This window comes from Canis lupus, chromosome 15, assembly GCF_048164855.1.
Source record: "Canis lupus baileyi chromosome 15, mCanLup2.hap1, whole genome shotgun sequence".
In the NCBI taxonomy this organism is placed as follows: domain Eukaryota; kingdom Metazoa; phylum Chordata; class Mammalia; order Carnivora; family Canidae; genus Canis; species Canis lupus.
In genome coordinates this window covers 39,470,406-39,488,510 of record NC_132852.1, presented here as the reverse complement: position 1 = coordinate 39,488,510, position 18,105 = coordinate 39,470,406, and the positions used below count along the sequence as shown (strand labels likewise).

Genomic DNA, 18,105 nt, shown 5'->3' with positions numbered 1-18,105 from the left:
AAGAGGGCCAGGTAGGACTTGGGCGAGTATTTCCAGGATAGAGCCATTTGGCTTGGTTTTCCCTCTCCCACCTCAGCTCCTGCACGTCCTAGAGTGAAAGTCATCTAGGCAGGAGGCTCATCAGACCTTTCACTCCAAAGAAGAACAAGCCCGTATCTCTCTGCAGATACTGACTTTTCATCAGCAACCTCAATGGAAACAGATGGAGAAGACACTTCACAGACCCCATCTCTTGCTTACAGTCAAAATAGTCTCCTCACTGCCATCCATCTGCTCCCTTTCCTGGCTGAATCAGATTGAGTCTGACTTGCAGTGCAGGAAAAACACTGGCTGTCCTGACAGCAACACTCACAGTGCAAAGGTAATATGGGAGTAGTCCTCTATTTATTAATAGGTCATGTTCAAAAGTGTACTTATAATCCACTCACAAGGCACAGAAACAATATGATCTGCTGTGGTGAAGTTCTCACACCAGCCCAAAAAACCTCTTTAACCCATTATGTGCCTGTGGTAGAGTATATACCGTGCTATATATAAATCAACCCAAGCACACAACTGTGAAATCCATTCACATTTATAACCTCAAAGTTGGAACAACATTTTGAATAGGACAGGTGGGGAACTGGAGATGAGGGAAATCTAAGTCACTGGTGATGGTGGGTCGGGGCACAAGCTCCAGATAAGGAGGACAGGTGCAGGGAAGATGGAAGCAGAGGTAAATGCCTGGGATTATGCCTCCAGAGAAGGATCAGGACAGGATTCAGAGGTAATGCATAGTTTCCTGGGGTCTTAAAGTCTTGGCTTTCTTTTTTTTTATCATTTTTTAAAGATTTCATTTATTTGAGAGAGATCGAGAGCATGAGAGAGAGAGAGAGAGAGACAGCAAGCATGAGCTGTGGGGGAAGGACAAAGGGGAGGGAGAAGCAGACTCTCCACTGAGCAGGGAGCCTGATGAGGCACTGGATCTCAGGACTCCGGGACCATGACCCCAGCAGAAGGCAGATGATCAACTGACTGAGCCACCTAGGCACCTCTTCGCTTATTTCCTAATAAGGGTTTGTGTGGGATGGTGATAAAGAGATGGGGCAGGTGGTGTCAATACCTGAGCCACCAATGTGTCACCAGGCCTGCAGGGGGAGGGGAAAAGCAGGAAAAGGTGTGTATATTTGAGGTGGGAATAAGATATTACCTATTCCCTTCCCTTTGCCACCCTTTTCATTCTCCCAATCCAGTTGGTAGAGGACTATAACAGAAATTCTAGGAAGGGAAAGGAAGACATAGACGGAAAATAATAACCCCAAATTCTGGCAATGGGGAAGACAGGGATGGCTCAATGCCACCAGTTTGGGAAAGTGTATTTGTAAATTATAAATTATCACAATAAGAATAATTTTACTTATGATAATATAATATTTAAGGAAAAAATCCAAGTGTTCAACCCTTAAACATTAAGATTCAAATAAAGAATAGAGTTATGGTACAAGCTCGGTTTTTAACTAACAATGCCATTCCTTTGATTGTTGGTCACAGAAAAGAGATCATGGAATTTGAGGTTTTTACTCAAAGTAAATATTCTAATAATGGACTTCCAGATTTTCAACATGACAACATCCTCTCTCAGTAAAATCAATATAACTAAGTTCTTTTAAACTGTTGGATTGTGTATGTTGGTTGAAACTAGATTTGAGAAAAGATTATTGATTAGTAGAGAAACAGAAGTAGAAAAAATAATCATAGGTTTTAAATTATTATTTTAAGACGTGGCTTCACACTTCTGCTTCCATTTCAGAATATAATGAGCTTGAAGGAGCATCACTTACAGGGAAAACGGGGCTGACTGATTTCAAATGCAACACTGTTTTGACTTAGTGGAGAGCAAAGTTCACAGAACAAACAGCAGCCTAAAATCTAAGGATGGACAGTAGCCCATAGACAGGGAAGAGACCTGAGCACTCATTTATTGGGGTAGATGCAGCTGGACACACTGGTAAGAAGTAGTTAACAAAATGATGGAGACTAAGAGGAAGCTGGCAAAAAAGGGAACCCCCTGGGATTCAAAAAAGTAGAGAACTCTGTACTCTCTTGCAGGCTCTTTCTCTAGAAACTTCATTGAATACTTAAAGAAAAATCACTTGCCATCAGGGAAATACAAATTAAAACCACAATGAGATACCACCTCACACCAGTGAGAATGGGGAACATTAACAAGACAGGAAACCACAAATGTTGGAGAGGATGCGGAGAAAAGGGAACCCTCTTACACTGTTGGTGGGAATGTGAAATGGTGCAGCCACTCTGGAAAACTGTGTGGAGGTTCCTCAAAGAGTTAAAAATAGACCTGCCCTACGACCCAGCAATTGCACTGTTGGGGATTTACCCCAAAGATTCAGATGCAATGAAACACCGGGACACCTGCACCCTGATGTTTATAGCAGTCATGTCCACAATAGCCAAACTGTGGAAGGAGCCTCGGTGTCCATCGAAAGATGAATGGATAAAGAAGATGTGGTTTATGTATACAATGGAATATTACTCAGCCATTAGAAATGACAAATACCCACCATTTGCTTCAATGTGGATGGAACTGGAGGGTATTATGCTGAGTGAAATGAGTCAATTGGAGAAGGACAAACATTATATGTTCTCATTCATTTGGGCAATATAAATAATAGTGAAAGGGAATAGAAGGGAAGGGAGAAGAAATGGGTAGGAAATATCAGAAAGGGAGACAGAACATAGAGACTCCTAACTCTGGGAAACGAACTAGGGGTGGTGGAAGGGGAGAAGAGCAGGGGGTGGGGGTGAATGGGTGACGGGCACTGAGGGGGGGCACTTGACGGGATGAGCACTGGGTGTTATTCTGTATGTTGGCAAATTGAACACCAATAAAAAATAAATTTATTATTTTAAAAAAATCAGAAAGAGCCTTAAAGTGTTCATATGAAGAATAAACAAAGTCCAAAGTCAGTACAAGTAAGAATATAATAAGTATCAGAGTGGAAAAAAGTGATATACAGGCCAAAAAGCAATAGAAAAGATCAATAAACTAAAAGCTGATTATTAGTAATGATAAATTTAATAAACATCTAGCCAGACTCATCAAGACAAAAACATACAGGGCCCAAATAAGGAAAACCAGAAATGAAAGAGGAGGTCACCACTGACAGCACAGAAATACAAAGGATCATGAGAGACTACTACCAGCAAATTGAAATATGCCAACAAATTGAAAAACCTAGAAAAAAACAGACAAATTCCTAGAAGCACATAACCTTTCAAGACTGAATCACAAAGAAATAGAAAATCTGAACAGACACATTACAAGTAACAAAACTGAATCAGTAATTTAAAAATGGAATCCAGGACCAGTGGCTTCACAAATGAATTCCACCAAACATTTAAAGAATTAGTACTTATCCCCTTCTCAAATAATTCCAAAAAACTGATAAAGAAGGAATGCTTCCAAACTCATTTTGTGAAGCCAGCAATACTCTGATTCTAAAACCAGACAAGATCATAAAAAAAAAAAAAAGAAAAGAAAGCCATTATCCCTGAGGAACATAAATGCAAAAATCTTCAACAAAAAATGAGTAAATTCAATAAATTCAATAATACATGAAAAGGATCATACACCATGATCAAATGGGATTTAGTTCATGGAAGATTCAATATCTGCAAATCAATCAACATGATATACTACATTGAGAAAATGAAGAATAAAAGTCATATGATCATCTCAACAGATGCAGAAAAAGCATGTAACATAATTCAACAGCCACTTAATGAAAACTAACTCTCAACAAAATGGGTATAAAAGAAACATACCTCAACATAATAAAGACCATATATGTCAAATCCAGAACTAACATCATACTCAATGGTAGAACATGGAAAGCTTTTCCTCTAAGACCAGGAATAAGACAAGGAAACCCACTCTCGCCACTTTTCAATATCATATTGGTAGTCCTAGCCACACCAGTTAGGCAAGAAAAATAAATAAAAGGCAAAAGAAAAAAAAACAGAAAGGAAGAAAAAAGAAATAAAAATAAACAAAATGCATTCAAACTGGAAAGGAAGAAATAAAATTGTCACTATTGCAGATGACATGACTCTTTATATAGAAAATCATAAGGACTCCACCAAAAAACTATTAGAACTAATAAATTAATTCAGTAAATTTGCAGGTTACAAAACTTACATAAACCAGTTACATTTCTTTCTATACATTAATAAGGAGTTATCAGAAAGAGAAATTCAGAAGACAATCTCATTTACAATGGCATCAAAAAGAATAAAATATTTAACCAATTTAGCCAAGGAGGTGAAAAACTTGTATTCTGAAAACTATAAGATATTGATGAAAGATATTAAAGATGACACAAATAAATGGAAATATAGTTCATGTTCATAGATTGGAAGAATTAATTAATATTAAGATGTCCATACCACCTATAGAAGTCCACAGATTCAATGCAATCTCCATCAATAAATCACTGACATTTTTCACAGAACCAGAACAAATAATCCTAGTATTTGTATGGAATCATGAAAAACCCCAAATAATAGCCAAAGCGATCTTGAGAAAGAAGAACAAAAGCTGAAAGTGTCACACTTCCTGCTTATAAACCATAATACAAATCTATGGTAATCAAAACAGTGTGGTACTGGCACAAAAACAGACACATAGATCAATGGAACAGAATAGAGAACCCAGTAATAAACCCACACATAAATAAATAAATAAATAAATAAATAAATAAATAAATAAATAAACCCACACATATATGGTTAATTAATCGATGATAAAGGAGGCAAGAACATACAATGTGTAAAAGATAAATGGTGTTGGGAAAACTGAACATCTGTGTGCAAAAGAATGAAACTAGACCATTATCTTACACCTTGTACAAAAATAAATTCAAAACAGATTAAAGACTTGAATGTAAAACCTGAAACCATGAAACTCCTAGAAGAAAACACAGGCAGTAAACCCTCTGACATTAGTCTTAAACAATACCAGTATTCTCAGGTAAGGACAACAAAAGCTAAAATAAACAAACATGATGTAATGAGCGCCGTGTGTTATATGCAACTGATGAATTACTGAACACTACATCTGAAACTGATGATGTACCATATGTTGGCTAATTGAGTTTAAAAAATAAATAAAAAACAAATGAGATATCAAACTAAAAAGGTTTTTCACAGTGAAGAAAAACATCAACAAAATGAAAAGGCAACCTACTATATGGGAGAGGATATTTGCAAATCATATGTCCAATAAGAAGTAATATCCAAAATATATAAAGAACTTACACAACTTAATATCAAAAAACAAAAAAGATTAAACAATAGGCAGAGAACCTGATGGATATTTTTCCAAAGGAGACATACAGGTGGCCAAGAAGCACATGAAAAGATTTTCAGTAGCACTCATCATCAGGGAAATGAAAATCAAAACAACGAGATATCGCCCCACATCTGTCAGACTAGCGATTACCAAAAAGACAAAAATAACAAGTGTTAGCAAGGATGAGGAAAAAAAGCGAACCCTTGTACTCTGCTGGCAGGAACATAAATGGGTACAGCCACTATGGAAAACAGTATGGAGACTCCTCAAAAAATTAAAAGCAGAACTACCATACAATCTAGCAATTCTACTTCAGAAGAAAATAAAACCACCAAAGAGCTGTCTACACCCCCATGTAAATAATGTCAGCAGCATTATTTACGAGATATGGAAAATACCTAAGTGTCTATCAATAGATGAATGGATAAAGAAATTGTGGCATACAAATATACAGATCCATAAGAAAAAAGAAATCTTACTATTCTTGACAACATGGATGGACCAAGAGGGTATTATGTTAAATGAAATGTCAGACAGAGAAAGAAAGATAAATACCATGTAATTTCACTTATATGTGGAATCTAAAAAATAAAACAAACAAAACAAAACAAATATTCATAGACATAGGAAACAACTGTTGGCTCCCAGAGTGGAGAGAGGGGTAAAACAGATGAAGGGGATTAAGAGATATAAACTTCCCTTTAAGATTTTATTTATTTATTCATGAAAGACACACATACACACACACAGAGAGAGAGAGAGGCAGACCACAGGCAGAGGGAGAAGCAGGTTCCATGCAGGGAGCCCGATGCGGGACTCGATTCTGGGATGCAGGATCACGCCCTGGGCTGAAGGCAGGCGCTAAACTGCTGAGCCACCCAGGTGTCCCTAAACTTCCTGTTATAAAATAAATCATGGGGATGTGTTAACTTCCATGTGTTAACACAGCAGAGGGAAACTGGTCAATAATACTGTGATAATTTGTATGGTGACAGATGGGGATCATTTTGTAATGTATGTGCACCTGAAACTAATAGGATATTGCACGCCAGTTATACATCAATTTTAAAAAAGAAAAACAAAAGACAGAAAACATATATGTGGTTCAGGCCAGGAGAGAGGGCAGTAGCCATATGGGAAGAGACAAGAAATTCCTCCTGTCCCATTCTCTCCTGCCTCCTCTTCATGGAACAAAAAGTTTATTGGTGGTGAAAGGGCAATCAACATTCTCGCCATCAGGGAGCTGTGGAACTCACTGCAGCTAGCAGAAGGGAGAAGTCAAAAAAGCCTTATTCCCGGAGGTGGATCGGGAGAACATCCCGAGACCTAGCAACATGGTGCCTGTGTAGGATCTCGATTTAGTCAGAACACCAGCGACTGCCCCACAGTCCTACAGGGCTAAGTCAACATGCCTGAATTAACAAGTAACAGAACTGCTGGGATGGGACAGGGGAGAAGCACCAGAAGACCTTCTCTGAGATGCGAAGGGAAGACCTAAATTGCAGGGCTGAGCAGAGGATGCTCAGGCAAAACCACCTCTGCCCCAAGCATAAGGCATCATGACAGGAATCTGAAGGCTATGGTGCTGAGGGTAACCACAGCAACAACAAATCTCAAACCCAGCCCCACTGCTGACTAGATGGACTCCGTCCCCCCTACATACACACACACACACTAAAGGCCCAGGAGAAGGAGAAGTGTGCCATCTCCAGGGACAAACACCCTGGAGCGTTGATCAGTCTCTACTAGGTACATAAAATGTCTGGCTTTCAACAAAAATTACGAGGCAGGAAAAAATCCAAGACACAAAATGAGCATCAGAACCAGAATCAGCTATGACACAGATGCTGGAATCATCTGACAAGGAATTTAAAATAGCTCTGATCAATATGTCAAAGGCTCCAGTGGGAAAAGTGGACAGCATGTGCAATCAGGGAATTTCAGCAGGGAAATGGAAGAATCAAATGGAAATGTAGAAATTAAAAAATATAGTAACAGAGATAAAGAATGCCCTGGATGGGCTCAGGAGTAACCCTCTTTCTGCTGAGGGACAGATCAGTTAACTGGAGGTGGGGCACTAAAGTTACCCAACTGAAATACAAAGAGTAAAAATGTGCAAACAAACAAAGAAATAGAGCATCAGGAGCCAGGAGACAATGTCAAGCAGCCTGCCATACACATAACTGAAATTCCAGAAGAAGAGAGCAGGAATGCAGCAAAGGAATAATTGAAGAAACAGCAGCTCAGAATTCCCCAAAATGAATGACAGACACCAAACCACAGATGGAAGAAGCTCAGAGACCCCCCCCGCAGAGGAGAAATACTAAAAACAAAACAAAACCTAGAAATAATTTAGCTGATAGCTCTGTACCAGTGTCATCATCCTCGTTTTGATCATGGCACCATGGTCACATAAAACATTGACATCAGGGAACCAAGGTAAAGGATATACAGGAACTCTGTGCCATTCCTGCAACTCTTTATTAACTGTAAAATATTTCAAAATAAGGTCTTGGAAATGGCTTTACTATTAGGAACTACATTTAGAAGGTACTGGTGGTAATGTGTAGAACCGAAGATGAAAATAACTTTCTCAAGTACTCTCCACACTCACTTCACTCTCATCTCTAGCATTTGTGTTCTTGAGTTTGGAGTTTAGTTGGCTTTTATTCTGCTTTTACTTATTTATTTAAAAAATCTGGGAACATGACTTCCCTTTCTTAATTGAAGTATAACAGACACACAATGTCACTTTAGTTCCAGGCATACAAGAGAGATTCAACAAGTCCACACAATCATGCTATGCTCACAAGTGTAGCCACCACTGGTCACCATACAATGCTACTAAATACCCTTGACTGTATTCCCTCTACTGCACCTTCCACCCTTGTGACCCATTCATTCCAAATTGAAGCCTGTACACCTGCCATTCCCCTTCCCCTTTTTTGCCACACCTCCAGCCTCCTCTCTGGCCAGCACCAGTTTGTTTGAATTTGGAGTTTAAATCAGATTTCTGGTCTATCCAAGGAACCCAAGTACTATTTTACAGTATTACTTCTATGGAAAATATCCTCTAATCCAAACATCTAATTTACAATGGAACTTTAAGAGCAGGGCAGATTTGTAAAGTGAGTATCATGCTGACCTTGGATTATAAACATGCTTTTATTCCCAAAGGTGTAGAGCAATTTCTTTGCTACATACTAACTGTGCCTTGTCCACAACCAGACTGGAGCTGCGAGCTGAGCAGGGTGTGACTTGGGTCGACCAGGAGTACACTGCACCCCAGGGGTGGGAAGGGTCAGGGACCTGGCTCCCCATCCCGCAGGCAGGTGGACCCTGGTGCAGTGGGACGTTTAGGCTCCTGCCACTGGCTCCCTAATAGTAAAGACTGCTGTGCAGGCTGCAACTGTCACTAGAAGTCGTCCCTAAAGTTGGGCCAAGTCTAGGGGAGAGCTCTAAAACCAGGTGGAGAAAGCACCACACAGTCCACCACTTTGGAAAGAGTGAGAACAGATTTCAGAGAACATCTTACAGATCAGAGGACACGGGGTAGAGAGGCTGGGAGCCCAGGTTTCCCTGGTTAAGGAGGGCTCTTGGGGAGGGAGTATTGGGGTAGGGCAGGCCCCAGGATAGGGACAAGGTGGGACGGGCAGGGCAGGCCCGAGGACAGGGTATCAGGATGGGCAGGCCAGGCCCAAGGACAGGGATGGGGTGGGACGGGCAGGGCAGGCAGAGCAGGCCTGAGGAATGGGGATGGGGCTGGAGGGAGTGGCAGGAAGGGCAGTGGAGAACAGCAGGGGGGATGGCCGTGGCATCTGTCAGGAGCACCCAAGGAAGGTAGTGTGTCTGGGAGACTAGGATCAAAAAGTAATTGGCGCCTGGGTGCCTGGGTCAGTGAGGTGTCTGACTCTGACGTCAGCCCAGGTCAGGATGTTGGGGGCCTGGGAGCCTGCTGGGGTTCTCTCACCCTCCATGTACTCTCTCTCTCAAATAAATACATTTTCAAACGAAAAGTAATCCCTCTCTTTCACACAACAGATACACGCGCCAAATGGCTCCTCAGCAGTTTTCAAGGAGCTGTTCTGAAGTCAGTATTCACTCCTCTTTTCAACCCCCTCCCACAAAGCTGTAGTGGTTCTGAGAAGACTCGCACATCTGGGCAGTTTAAATACCTCTGTTTGTGCTAATGGCTCCTAGACGCTGTCAGTCTGCCCTCAGCTGGGTGCACGCTTGGTCCTGTGTCTGTTGGTCGCCCCAGGAACTCATGTTTCCCCTTCTCTTCCTATTAGAACTTCTCCCCAGTCTTGTACTACTCACTAGGTGGAGGGCCCCCAAGGTTGTCTGACCACCTTGGATGTGTCTTTAAAAGATTCCCCATCTCATCCCAGGGCCAGAGGAGCATGTGCATTGGGTCAGAGGCCACCAGAGGGGAGACACGGTGTGCTGAGGTACCAAGGTCGAGACGTCTGGATTCTTGGCCCCAACACCCACCAGAGGAGGGACCTTGATGTGGGACAGAGATCGTGAGCAGGTCTACCTGTCTGGTGGAAGAGGGGATTAAGTAAACTGATGTGTGGGAACCGTTGGAAGTAGTACCCAGTGCACAGACATAAGAGCAGTGGGATAGACCCCACCCCTGACCACAGGGACCTCCAAGATGCTGAACTGCCTAAGCACTTGAGGACCACTGCAAGCAGGACAAGGAGGGATACTTGGGGCCCAAGAGCTGGCCTCACTGCCTCCTGGGAAGGTCAGACCTCCCAACTCCAGATCCAGATGATCCCAGTTGTGCTAAACCCCTATGCTCACAGCTCAGGGCTCTCATGAACCCCGCCCCTGGTGACCCTCGGGTCCTGCATGCTGACCACGCTGGTCTCCATACTAACCCTAGACACCAATCCTATTCTGGAGCCTGCTTGCTTTCTGGTACTCCTCCCCTGGTCTCCTCTTCCCTTTCAGGGAATCCCTTGTTGGCTTTAGGGATGGGCTCCCATCCAGCCTCCGCTGGCATCTCCCCTGAATGTCTAGCCTGCGCTCAGCACCAATCCCGAAGAGTACCCCCTACTGACCCTCGACCCCTCAGTGCTGGGCCTCCCCATGTACATAACCAGGTCCCTCAAGCCTGAGACCCACCGTTACCCTCCTTCTCCGGACCCCAAACGCTGAGGACATTCCGTCCCAACAGCAGGCATCCTATGCATGAATGTAGGTTCCCCTGCTGTGAGGCCCCACCATGCCCCCATGGGATAAACCAGGGGTCTGGCTAAAAAGCTACAATCCTTTCTGCAGACCCCGCCTCCTTCCTAAAGGGGCTGAGCGGGTGAAGTGTGAGCAGCAGCCCTGGCCACATGTCCCAGGAAGGTGCTCCTGGGCTGTGTTCCCCCCAACGCCCCCCCCCACCCCCGCCTAGGCTCACATCCTTCCTTCACATGAGGCCCCAGCTCAGGCCCTCTCTCTGCTAAGCCTTTGTTCCCTGGTCCCCCTAAAGCCACATTTGCCCATCCTGGACATCTCCCCATTTTCACAAGTGCTCTCGTTGCCTCTTAACAGGAAACACAAGGCAGGAGAGCAGTGACAACCCCAACTTCTGAAAAACTCCCCTGGGAACAAAGCTGCCTGGCATGAGCACAATGACAAGACCGCACAGAGTCATACTTCGCAGTTCCTGCAGTTCTGTGACAGAAAACACGGTTCCATGTGTCTCTGCACAGTGAGGGTCCATGGAGCTGACCCCTAGCAAAGGCCAGCTGCACAGCTTGCCCCTAATTCTGTCTCCCCTTTACGCCTCCCTCCTGTCTTCTCAGCCTTGGAGGTGGGACTTGCTACCCAGTGTGCAGGGCTCTGACAAAATGAGAACCAAAGGCCCCCTGTGTTGAAATTATTAAGAATTTCCAACTATTCTACAACAGCAGAGCATTTACTGTAGCTTGGGGCTCTGGCACCTGCCCTGACAGGGGCTGGACTCCTGTTTCCAGCAGAACCCAAGGATGGGCCACTTCCTCTCCCACCAGGCCTACTCAGAACTCAGAAGTGAGCCCCAGGCGGGGCGTGGTGAGGTGAGAGCCAGTCAGAAGGGCTGGCCTGACTTCTAACGGCCTCACTCCCTGGATATGCTGGAGATGCTGGCTGAGAACTGAGGCCCACCCCAGGACCTGAAGTCTTTCTGCCATCCCTCTTGCCAGCACATCTCCCCGCATCCCAAACAGGTCAGACCCGTCCCACTGTGCAGACTCTCCCGCCCATCCCCCCCAGTTCTCCCCTATTGCTGCACCAAGATCCTCAGGTGCTCTCCCAAGATGGCCAGAAATGCATCTGCATGCCTGCCTTCCCTCTCCTACCCCAAGTCCCAAAGTCGCTGACAGAGAGGCCTACGGCTGAAATGCACACGGAGGAAAGAGCCCACTTCCTCTCCTCACTGAGTACCTGCTCTCTAAGTGCCCAGGACCTGGAAATGGACTTGACTCACCCAAGTGGGCACAGGGTATCCCTTAGAGGTTACAGTGAGACACAAACAACGGAAGTCAAACACTCTAGCTTCACTCCTTGCCTTAGCTTTCTTTCCCAGGAAGCACGAGTTGCAGGTTGTGGAGCACGGGAGGTCGGGATTTACTGTACAAGAGCTACTAAGGTTTTATAGTGATTTCTGTGCCCCTCGCTTTAAATCCATGTTGCTCTCAAAACCTTCATTATCTTGTGGATCACTGGCTTGGCTCCACCTCACCCCCAAACTCTGTCAGTGTCTCAGCCACTTGAGTCACCACTAATCCACAAAAGCTGGTGGGGGTAACAGAGCGCAATCCCACGGGGACAGACAAAACAAACGCCTCATACAGACTCATGTTCTCAGCCACTTGGATTGTAAAAGAATAACTTGGAAGGCTGAACTGTTTTACAGAACCACGTCAGATTTTTGTCCAAGAGTTCGACTGAAAGTATGAAGTCAAAGCCAGAAGTTATGCCGCTCAGATTTAGAAAGGAGTCTGTACATCCCAGACTGAAGGAGCAGCTGAACCACAAACATAAAGATTTTCTGTTCACTTGAGGAGATAAATATGTAGGCATCCTAAGGCACAGAATTGGATCACACTTTTCTACTTTAATTTCTTTTCCCAGATACTTATAAAAAAAAAAAATGTCATGTTCTTATGTAAGAAACCAACACAAAAGTCAATGCCAACATCACATCTAGGGAAGGGAAGAGGGAGGCACATGCTGTTCCCTCTGTTTCAGAGCTAGAAAATAATTACATTAATACAGATAACAGATAGTCATCAATGTGGTTGGTGCTCTCCCTCTGCAAGCTCCATGGCACCTAGGAAGTGGCCACGATCAGTCCACACCTGATAATCTGCCTGATAATCCTTTTGTAGAGGAGAATCCCAAAGGGTTGGTGGCATGTCCTGGTCACCCAGCACAGTGGGTGGCAGAGGACCCTTCAGGGATGGTTGCCTGGCAAAGTTAAGAAAAAACGTTGAAGCAGTGCTCTGCATTTTGCAGAAGGCTGGGGTGGGTAGTGCCTTGGAGGATGTTAAGTCCAGTCTCTAAGGAAAGAGGAGGAAACCAAGTGTCAATGGGGCTTAAGGGTCTTGGTCAAAGCCACACAGCTCCCCATGCTCGTGTCACCATGCCACCTGCCTCATAGTCAGCTTGAAGCTTTGCAAAACCATTATCACCCTGAAGCATTCCATGTGCTTTTATAATCGTTCCTTTAAACACCAAGAATTCCCATACTTGTTCCAGCTTCAGCACATCAGTTGTCATCCTAGGAAAGCAGCTGACCAGACTTTCACCAAATCTGGAAGATACGTGTGGGTTGATCTGCCTTAAAACAGAGGCTGTGTGCCACACATGAAAGCAACACTCAGTATCTAGGATCACAGCGTCTCTGACAGAAAGCAGTTGTATCTCTGAGCAAAGAAATTCTGGGACGAGAGGCCTGCATCACTGCTAAGAACAATGGGCCTTGCGTATGAAGATATTGCACACAAAAAGCAGACAGAGGTTTCAAATATGAATGCAGATGAAAAATCACAAGGGCAAACATCCCAAATTACAGACATTGATTTGTAATCAAGTTCTTTTGAAATTGCTTCGTGAGTGGGCAGTTCCTGGGCAAGTGGCAACCAGGATTGTTTTTTAACGAATAACAATTGTTTTTTTTTTTTTTTAAATGGCTCTCCCTGGGTGTCAGCTAGTAAGATACTGTGTGTGGAAATGTTTCATAAACTCCAGGGCACTATAAAATGTGATGCCGCAACATCATGATATTTTGAACTCTGACCCAGTACTAACCATGTGCTTATACTTGCTAGCTGCCAAATGTGCTAGGCATTTTTAATACCTCATATAAATGATGAACAACAGGAACAAAAATCCCAACAACCAGTAGCTTGATCTTGTAAAAGATTTCTTTACCTGGCTCTACGTATAGTAAAAAAATTCTATATCAAAATTGCATGGATTTACGGTTCATATAAAAAGTGAAAAAAATCATAAGACGGTGACGTGTCCAAAGAGAACAGGCGTAAATAGCAGTGATATGACTGATATGAACTAAAGGGAGTCTTGCCTGACAAGAGGGTGGCGATATAACCAAAGTTGGGAGTGGGGTGACATGGACACAGCTACACATCTGGGAACTTAAAGTTGATTCTCTCCAGAAACAAGGGGAAGAGCTGGATGCCCTCTAAAGTTATTTCTTCTCCCAAATTATTAGTAGATTTTGTCCCCGTAACAAGGGAAACACCAATAAGAAGTCACTAATGAATTTTCCAAGAAACTAAACTTAGGCTGCTTTCTTCCAAAATTAGACACAAACAAAAACTAACAGTAGCCTGTTCTTCTGTGCCCATCATCTCATTAGTTTTCAAGTGCTGTGAGAGTCTTGTACAATATAACCTAGAGGTTATGGGAACCAGATTGCCCAGGTTCAAACCCTGGCTCTATCACTTGGTAACTGAGCAATCTTAGGTAATTTATTCAATTAATCTGAACCTCAATTTCCTCATCCTCCTAATAGGGTCATTAAGCAGAAAAAGGGAATTAGTTTGTATAAAACAGCATCTGGCAAACGTCAAGCGCTACAGACTACGTGTTTGCAGTTACTGTCCTGCTTATGGGCTGGTAACAAGGCCGGTCCAGGGAAGAGAGAAATTAAAAGTGCCCCTCATCCTCTATTTGAGTTTCAATGTGTTTTGTTTATATCTTGCTTTATTTTATTTTATTTTTTTAACGAAAGCAGAAACGTCTCCCTTCTTCTACGAGGGAACAACGAGCCTGTCCACTCACTCCATGTGCTTTTCATGAGAAAGGAAGTCGATCAGATATGTCCAAGAAATAAAAACCCAGGCGATGTACCTTCGCTGTCACTCACCTAACGCTTCCCACCCGCCACTCCCACAGCCAGCTGCCAGCCTGTCACAGCTGCGACCTGCCTGGGGACCCGGCCCCAGCCGCCTTTTCTTCCACCTTCCACCCAACTCATGAACTTGCCAACCTTCTATGAAATCTGTGGCCGAGAAAGGGCGCTGATTGGGGCTGCCCTCCACGGGGCTGTTCAGAGCCTCCAAGGCGGACTCGACGGCTTCCACCAACTCATCCCGCTTGTCCTTCCTCACAGGTTTCTCCTCGGGGTGGCGTGTCAGGCCCGTCTCCAGCTGGTACACCTTCTGCAGCGTGAAACTGTCAAAGGGCACTGCGGCATACTCCGTGGCCAGCTTGACGCCCGTGTGCACCTCGGCCTTGTCCACCTGGGAGCGCAGGAAGGCCAGCAGGTCTGCCGGGGGCTTCTCTGGGGGCCCTGGTTCGGAGCCCAGGCCGGCAGCGTCGCTGGGGCGATGCTGGGCGCTCCGGAGCCGCTCGCTGCGCTCCTGCAGCTCCTCCTTGAGCTGTGCGATCTGCCGCTTGAGGCTGCTGATGTAGTCGCGGTGCTGCTCCTCCCACTCCTGCAGTGCGGCCTGATAGCCCTCCTTCCCCGTGGGGCCATTGGCCCTGGGCAGCCCCCACTGCTCCTCGTCCCCTCGCGGGGTGCAGGCCAACATGTAGAGGACAGACATAGCACAGCAGAGCAGCACGAGCAAAACCGCCACCCGTGAGATCCACGCAAGCAGCCCCCGGCGAACCATCGTCACTCAGGAATCGGCCATGCATCCAGACCCGGTGACATTCCAGAATGCCAGGGCCCCTGGGGAGGGCTTCCCTGGACTAGACCACAGGCAGCATGTGTTCAGGGCCCCCAACGCTGCTTTCATTCATTTCTTTCTACAGTGTGTCTGGTCCCTGGAAGTCTACCACCACGTGGAGCAGTTTGCCTACTTCTAAAGGATGATCTTCTAGGCAGCAGCAAGTGCAGTGAAAACTCCAAGCTTTCCCATTCATTCCCATCATCGCCTTCCAGATGCGCAGCTGACCACAACAAGGGACCTGGGGGGAGACCAAATGGCAGGAACACTTAATCAAGAGAGTAACAGCGTCTGTATGTTCACCGTGGTGATCAATATTCAATAGCTGTCCCATGAGGTTTACAGAAAATGATTAGACAGGGGATTGACTACTGTTAAATGTTTCTAAATCAGAACACAAATATGCATGTGCAGAGCAGTGCACATAAAAAACAGAGGTTGCAGTTAAAAAATTATAAGGTGGAACACCTAGGTAGTACAGTGGTTGAGCATCTGCCTTCGACCCAGGGCGTGATCCTGGAGTCCCGGATGGAGTCCCGCATCGAGCTCCCTGTATGGAGCCTCCTTCTCCCTCTGCCTGTGTCTCTGCCTCTCTCTCTCTCTCTCATGAATAAATAAAATCTTTAAAAAAAGATTAGAAGGAAATATAGCAAAATGTGAATTCCCTCTGGGTGGACATGTTAACAGTGATTCTCCTACTTCTCTACATTTTTCTCTATTTTATACATTTTCCACAATGGCACATGTTATTTTGATGGTTAAGAGGGAAAAAGCAAAACTTCAATGAAGTGAAATCATAAGCAGGGATTTCTCCAGCCCAGGCCTGCCCAGCACTGATGGACGGAGAAGGTGAGACCTACACATGCTACCTGTGTGCACTCACTCAGGCCAGGACTGAAAGCAGACTCAATATGGTCTTTGAGCTTTCTGATGAAGACATAGGGAAGCACCTGATGCTTCAAATATGCAAATAAATGTGGATGATCACATATTAAGATTAAGATCTTAATCTTAATTAAGATTAAGATTAAGATCACATATTAAGTCCAGGGACGGTTGTTCCAGCTCACTCTCTAATTCTGCTTGCATACTGGGGATGATAATAAGTTTACCATAGAAAGGGATGGGGTTGGGAGAACAGAGACCAGAAATACTTGTCAGGACTCAAATCCCAGGCATGTCTCTGCTCCAGCCTCCAGAAGGAATTCTGTGTCCTGACTGATAATCAGGAATCCCCAGGCAGATCACAGAGCCTTTCATTCATTTTATTATTTTATTTTATTTTATTTTATTTATTTGATTTTATTTTATTTTTTTATTTATGATAGTCACACACAGAGAGAGAGAGAGAGGCAGAGACATAGGCAGAGGGAGAAGCAGGCTCCATGCACCGGGACCCCGACGTGGGATTCGATCCCGGATCTCCAAGATGGCGCCCTGGGCCAAAGGCAGGCGCTAAACCGCTGCGCCACCCAGGGATCCCCCAGAGCCTTTCATTCAAATACATGCTCTGCACCTGAACTCCAACTCCCCTGGTAACAAGTGAGAAGCCAACCTCACTTGCCCTCTGCTGTCGCCCCAGGAACCCTGCATCCCTCCTCTGCCCCTGAGGGACACCTCAGACCATGCTTCTTCAATGTTCTCTCTTCTTCCATGATTCCCTGTCCTTGTCTCCCCTGATCCTTCTAAGCTGGAAAACAGATCAAATAAAACGTCTTTCTTAGGGAGATTTTTTAAATAAAATCTTCCTAGGTGCATCTTTTTATATAACTTCTCTTAAAAGCAAGCTCCTTGAGGGTATTATATCCTGGCCATTTAATAGAAATTTGACATTTTAAGTAATTCCCACAATAACCAAATAATTCTATACAGAGTCTCCATCCAAACCAGAAAACCCCAGATTTGGGATCAATAATCATGTCATTTACAGAAAGTCTGTCCTGTTTACTGACTGGAAGAAAGACTCTTGGCGATTGGCAACTTCAGGACTCTGGGAGAAGAGAGAGGTGTTCATTCTAGCATTCTCTCTAATGCTGAAAATAGAGTAAACAATAAGGGACTCACTGACTTTATCTGATACGCACCTGCTATGTCTTATGCACCAGAGAGGGCTCCTCTTCCATTACCCTGGTGATGGGCCTCTTACCAAATAGTTTATTTCTCAATTTTCCTTAAAAATCCAATTCCAATATTCCCCTTGGCCCAAGGAGTCTCTCTGCTATAATTTAGAACAATATACAGTTATTAGTGCTAAGTTTAAACTTCATGTTTAGCCCTGGAAGCCTGTTCTGTCTGATGAAAATCTTGGGATTTGTATAATTACTATAATTCTGTGATTAAAAACATCTCAGCTTTGGTATTCAGGCACCTTGCTGTTTTTAATGAAATCTCTCAGATGAACTCATTATATCCAAGTATTAAATTACCAGTGAAAACGTGTTATCACATTATTCTAGCATTTTAAAGACTTTTACTTTAAATGGGTTGTCATTAAAGACAAAATAAGCAAATCAAAAAACAAAAATGGAACATTCAGCATTACTTATTGTGCCACAGAAACAAAGCATACGA

General features: G+C 44.2%; 1 protein-coding gene across 31 annotated transcripts in view; it reads right to left on the bottom strand.

Annotated features, from left to right (window-relative positions):
- The window catches only part of CSGALNACT1 (chondroitin sulfate N-acetylgalactosaminyltransferase 1), a 327,875-nt gene that overhangs the window by 72,043 nt on the left and 237,727 nt on the right, over positions 1–18,105 (bottom strand). For 20 of the 31 annotated variants that reach the window (XM_072776718.1, XM_072776723.1, XM_072776719.1 and 17 more), the window contains 2 exons: positions 17,619–17,752; positions 14,850–15,775 (listed from right to left, as the gene is read on the bottom strand). In XM_072776718.1, the coding sequence (XP_072632819.1) occupies positions 14,850–15,477 (628 nt within the window). In that variant the 5' untranslated portion in view covers positions 15,478–15,775; positions 17,619–17,752. The remainder of the gene's footprint in view (positions 1–14,849; positions 15,776–17,618; positions 17,753–18,105) is intronic. The other 11 variants (XM_072776740.1, XM_072776725.1, XM_072776733.1 and 8 more) reach the window with 1 other exon arrangement.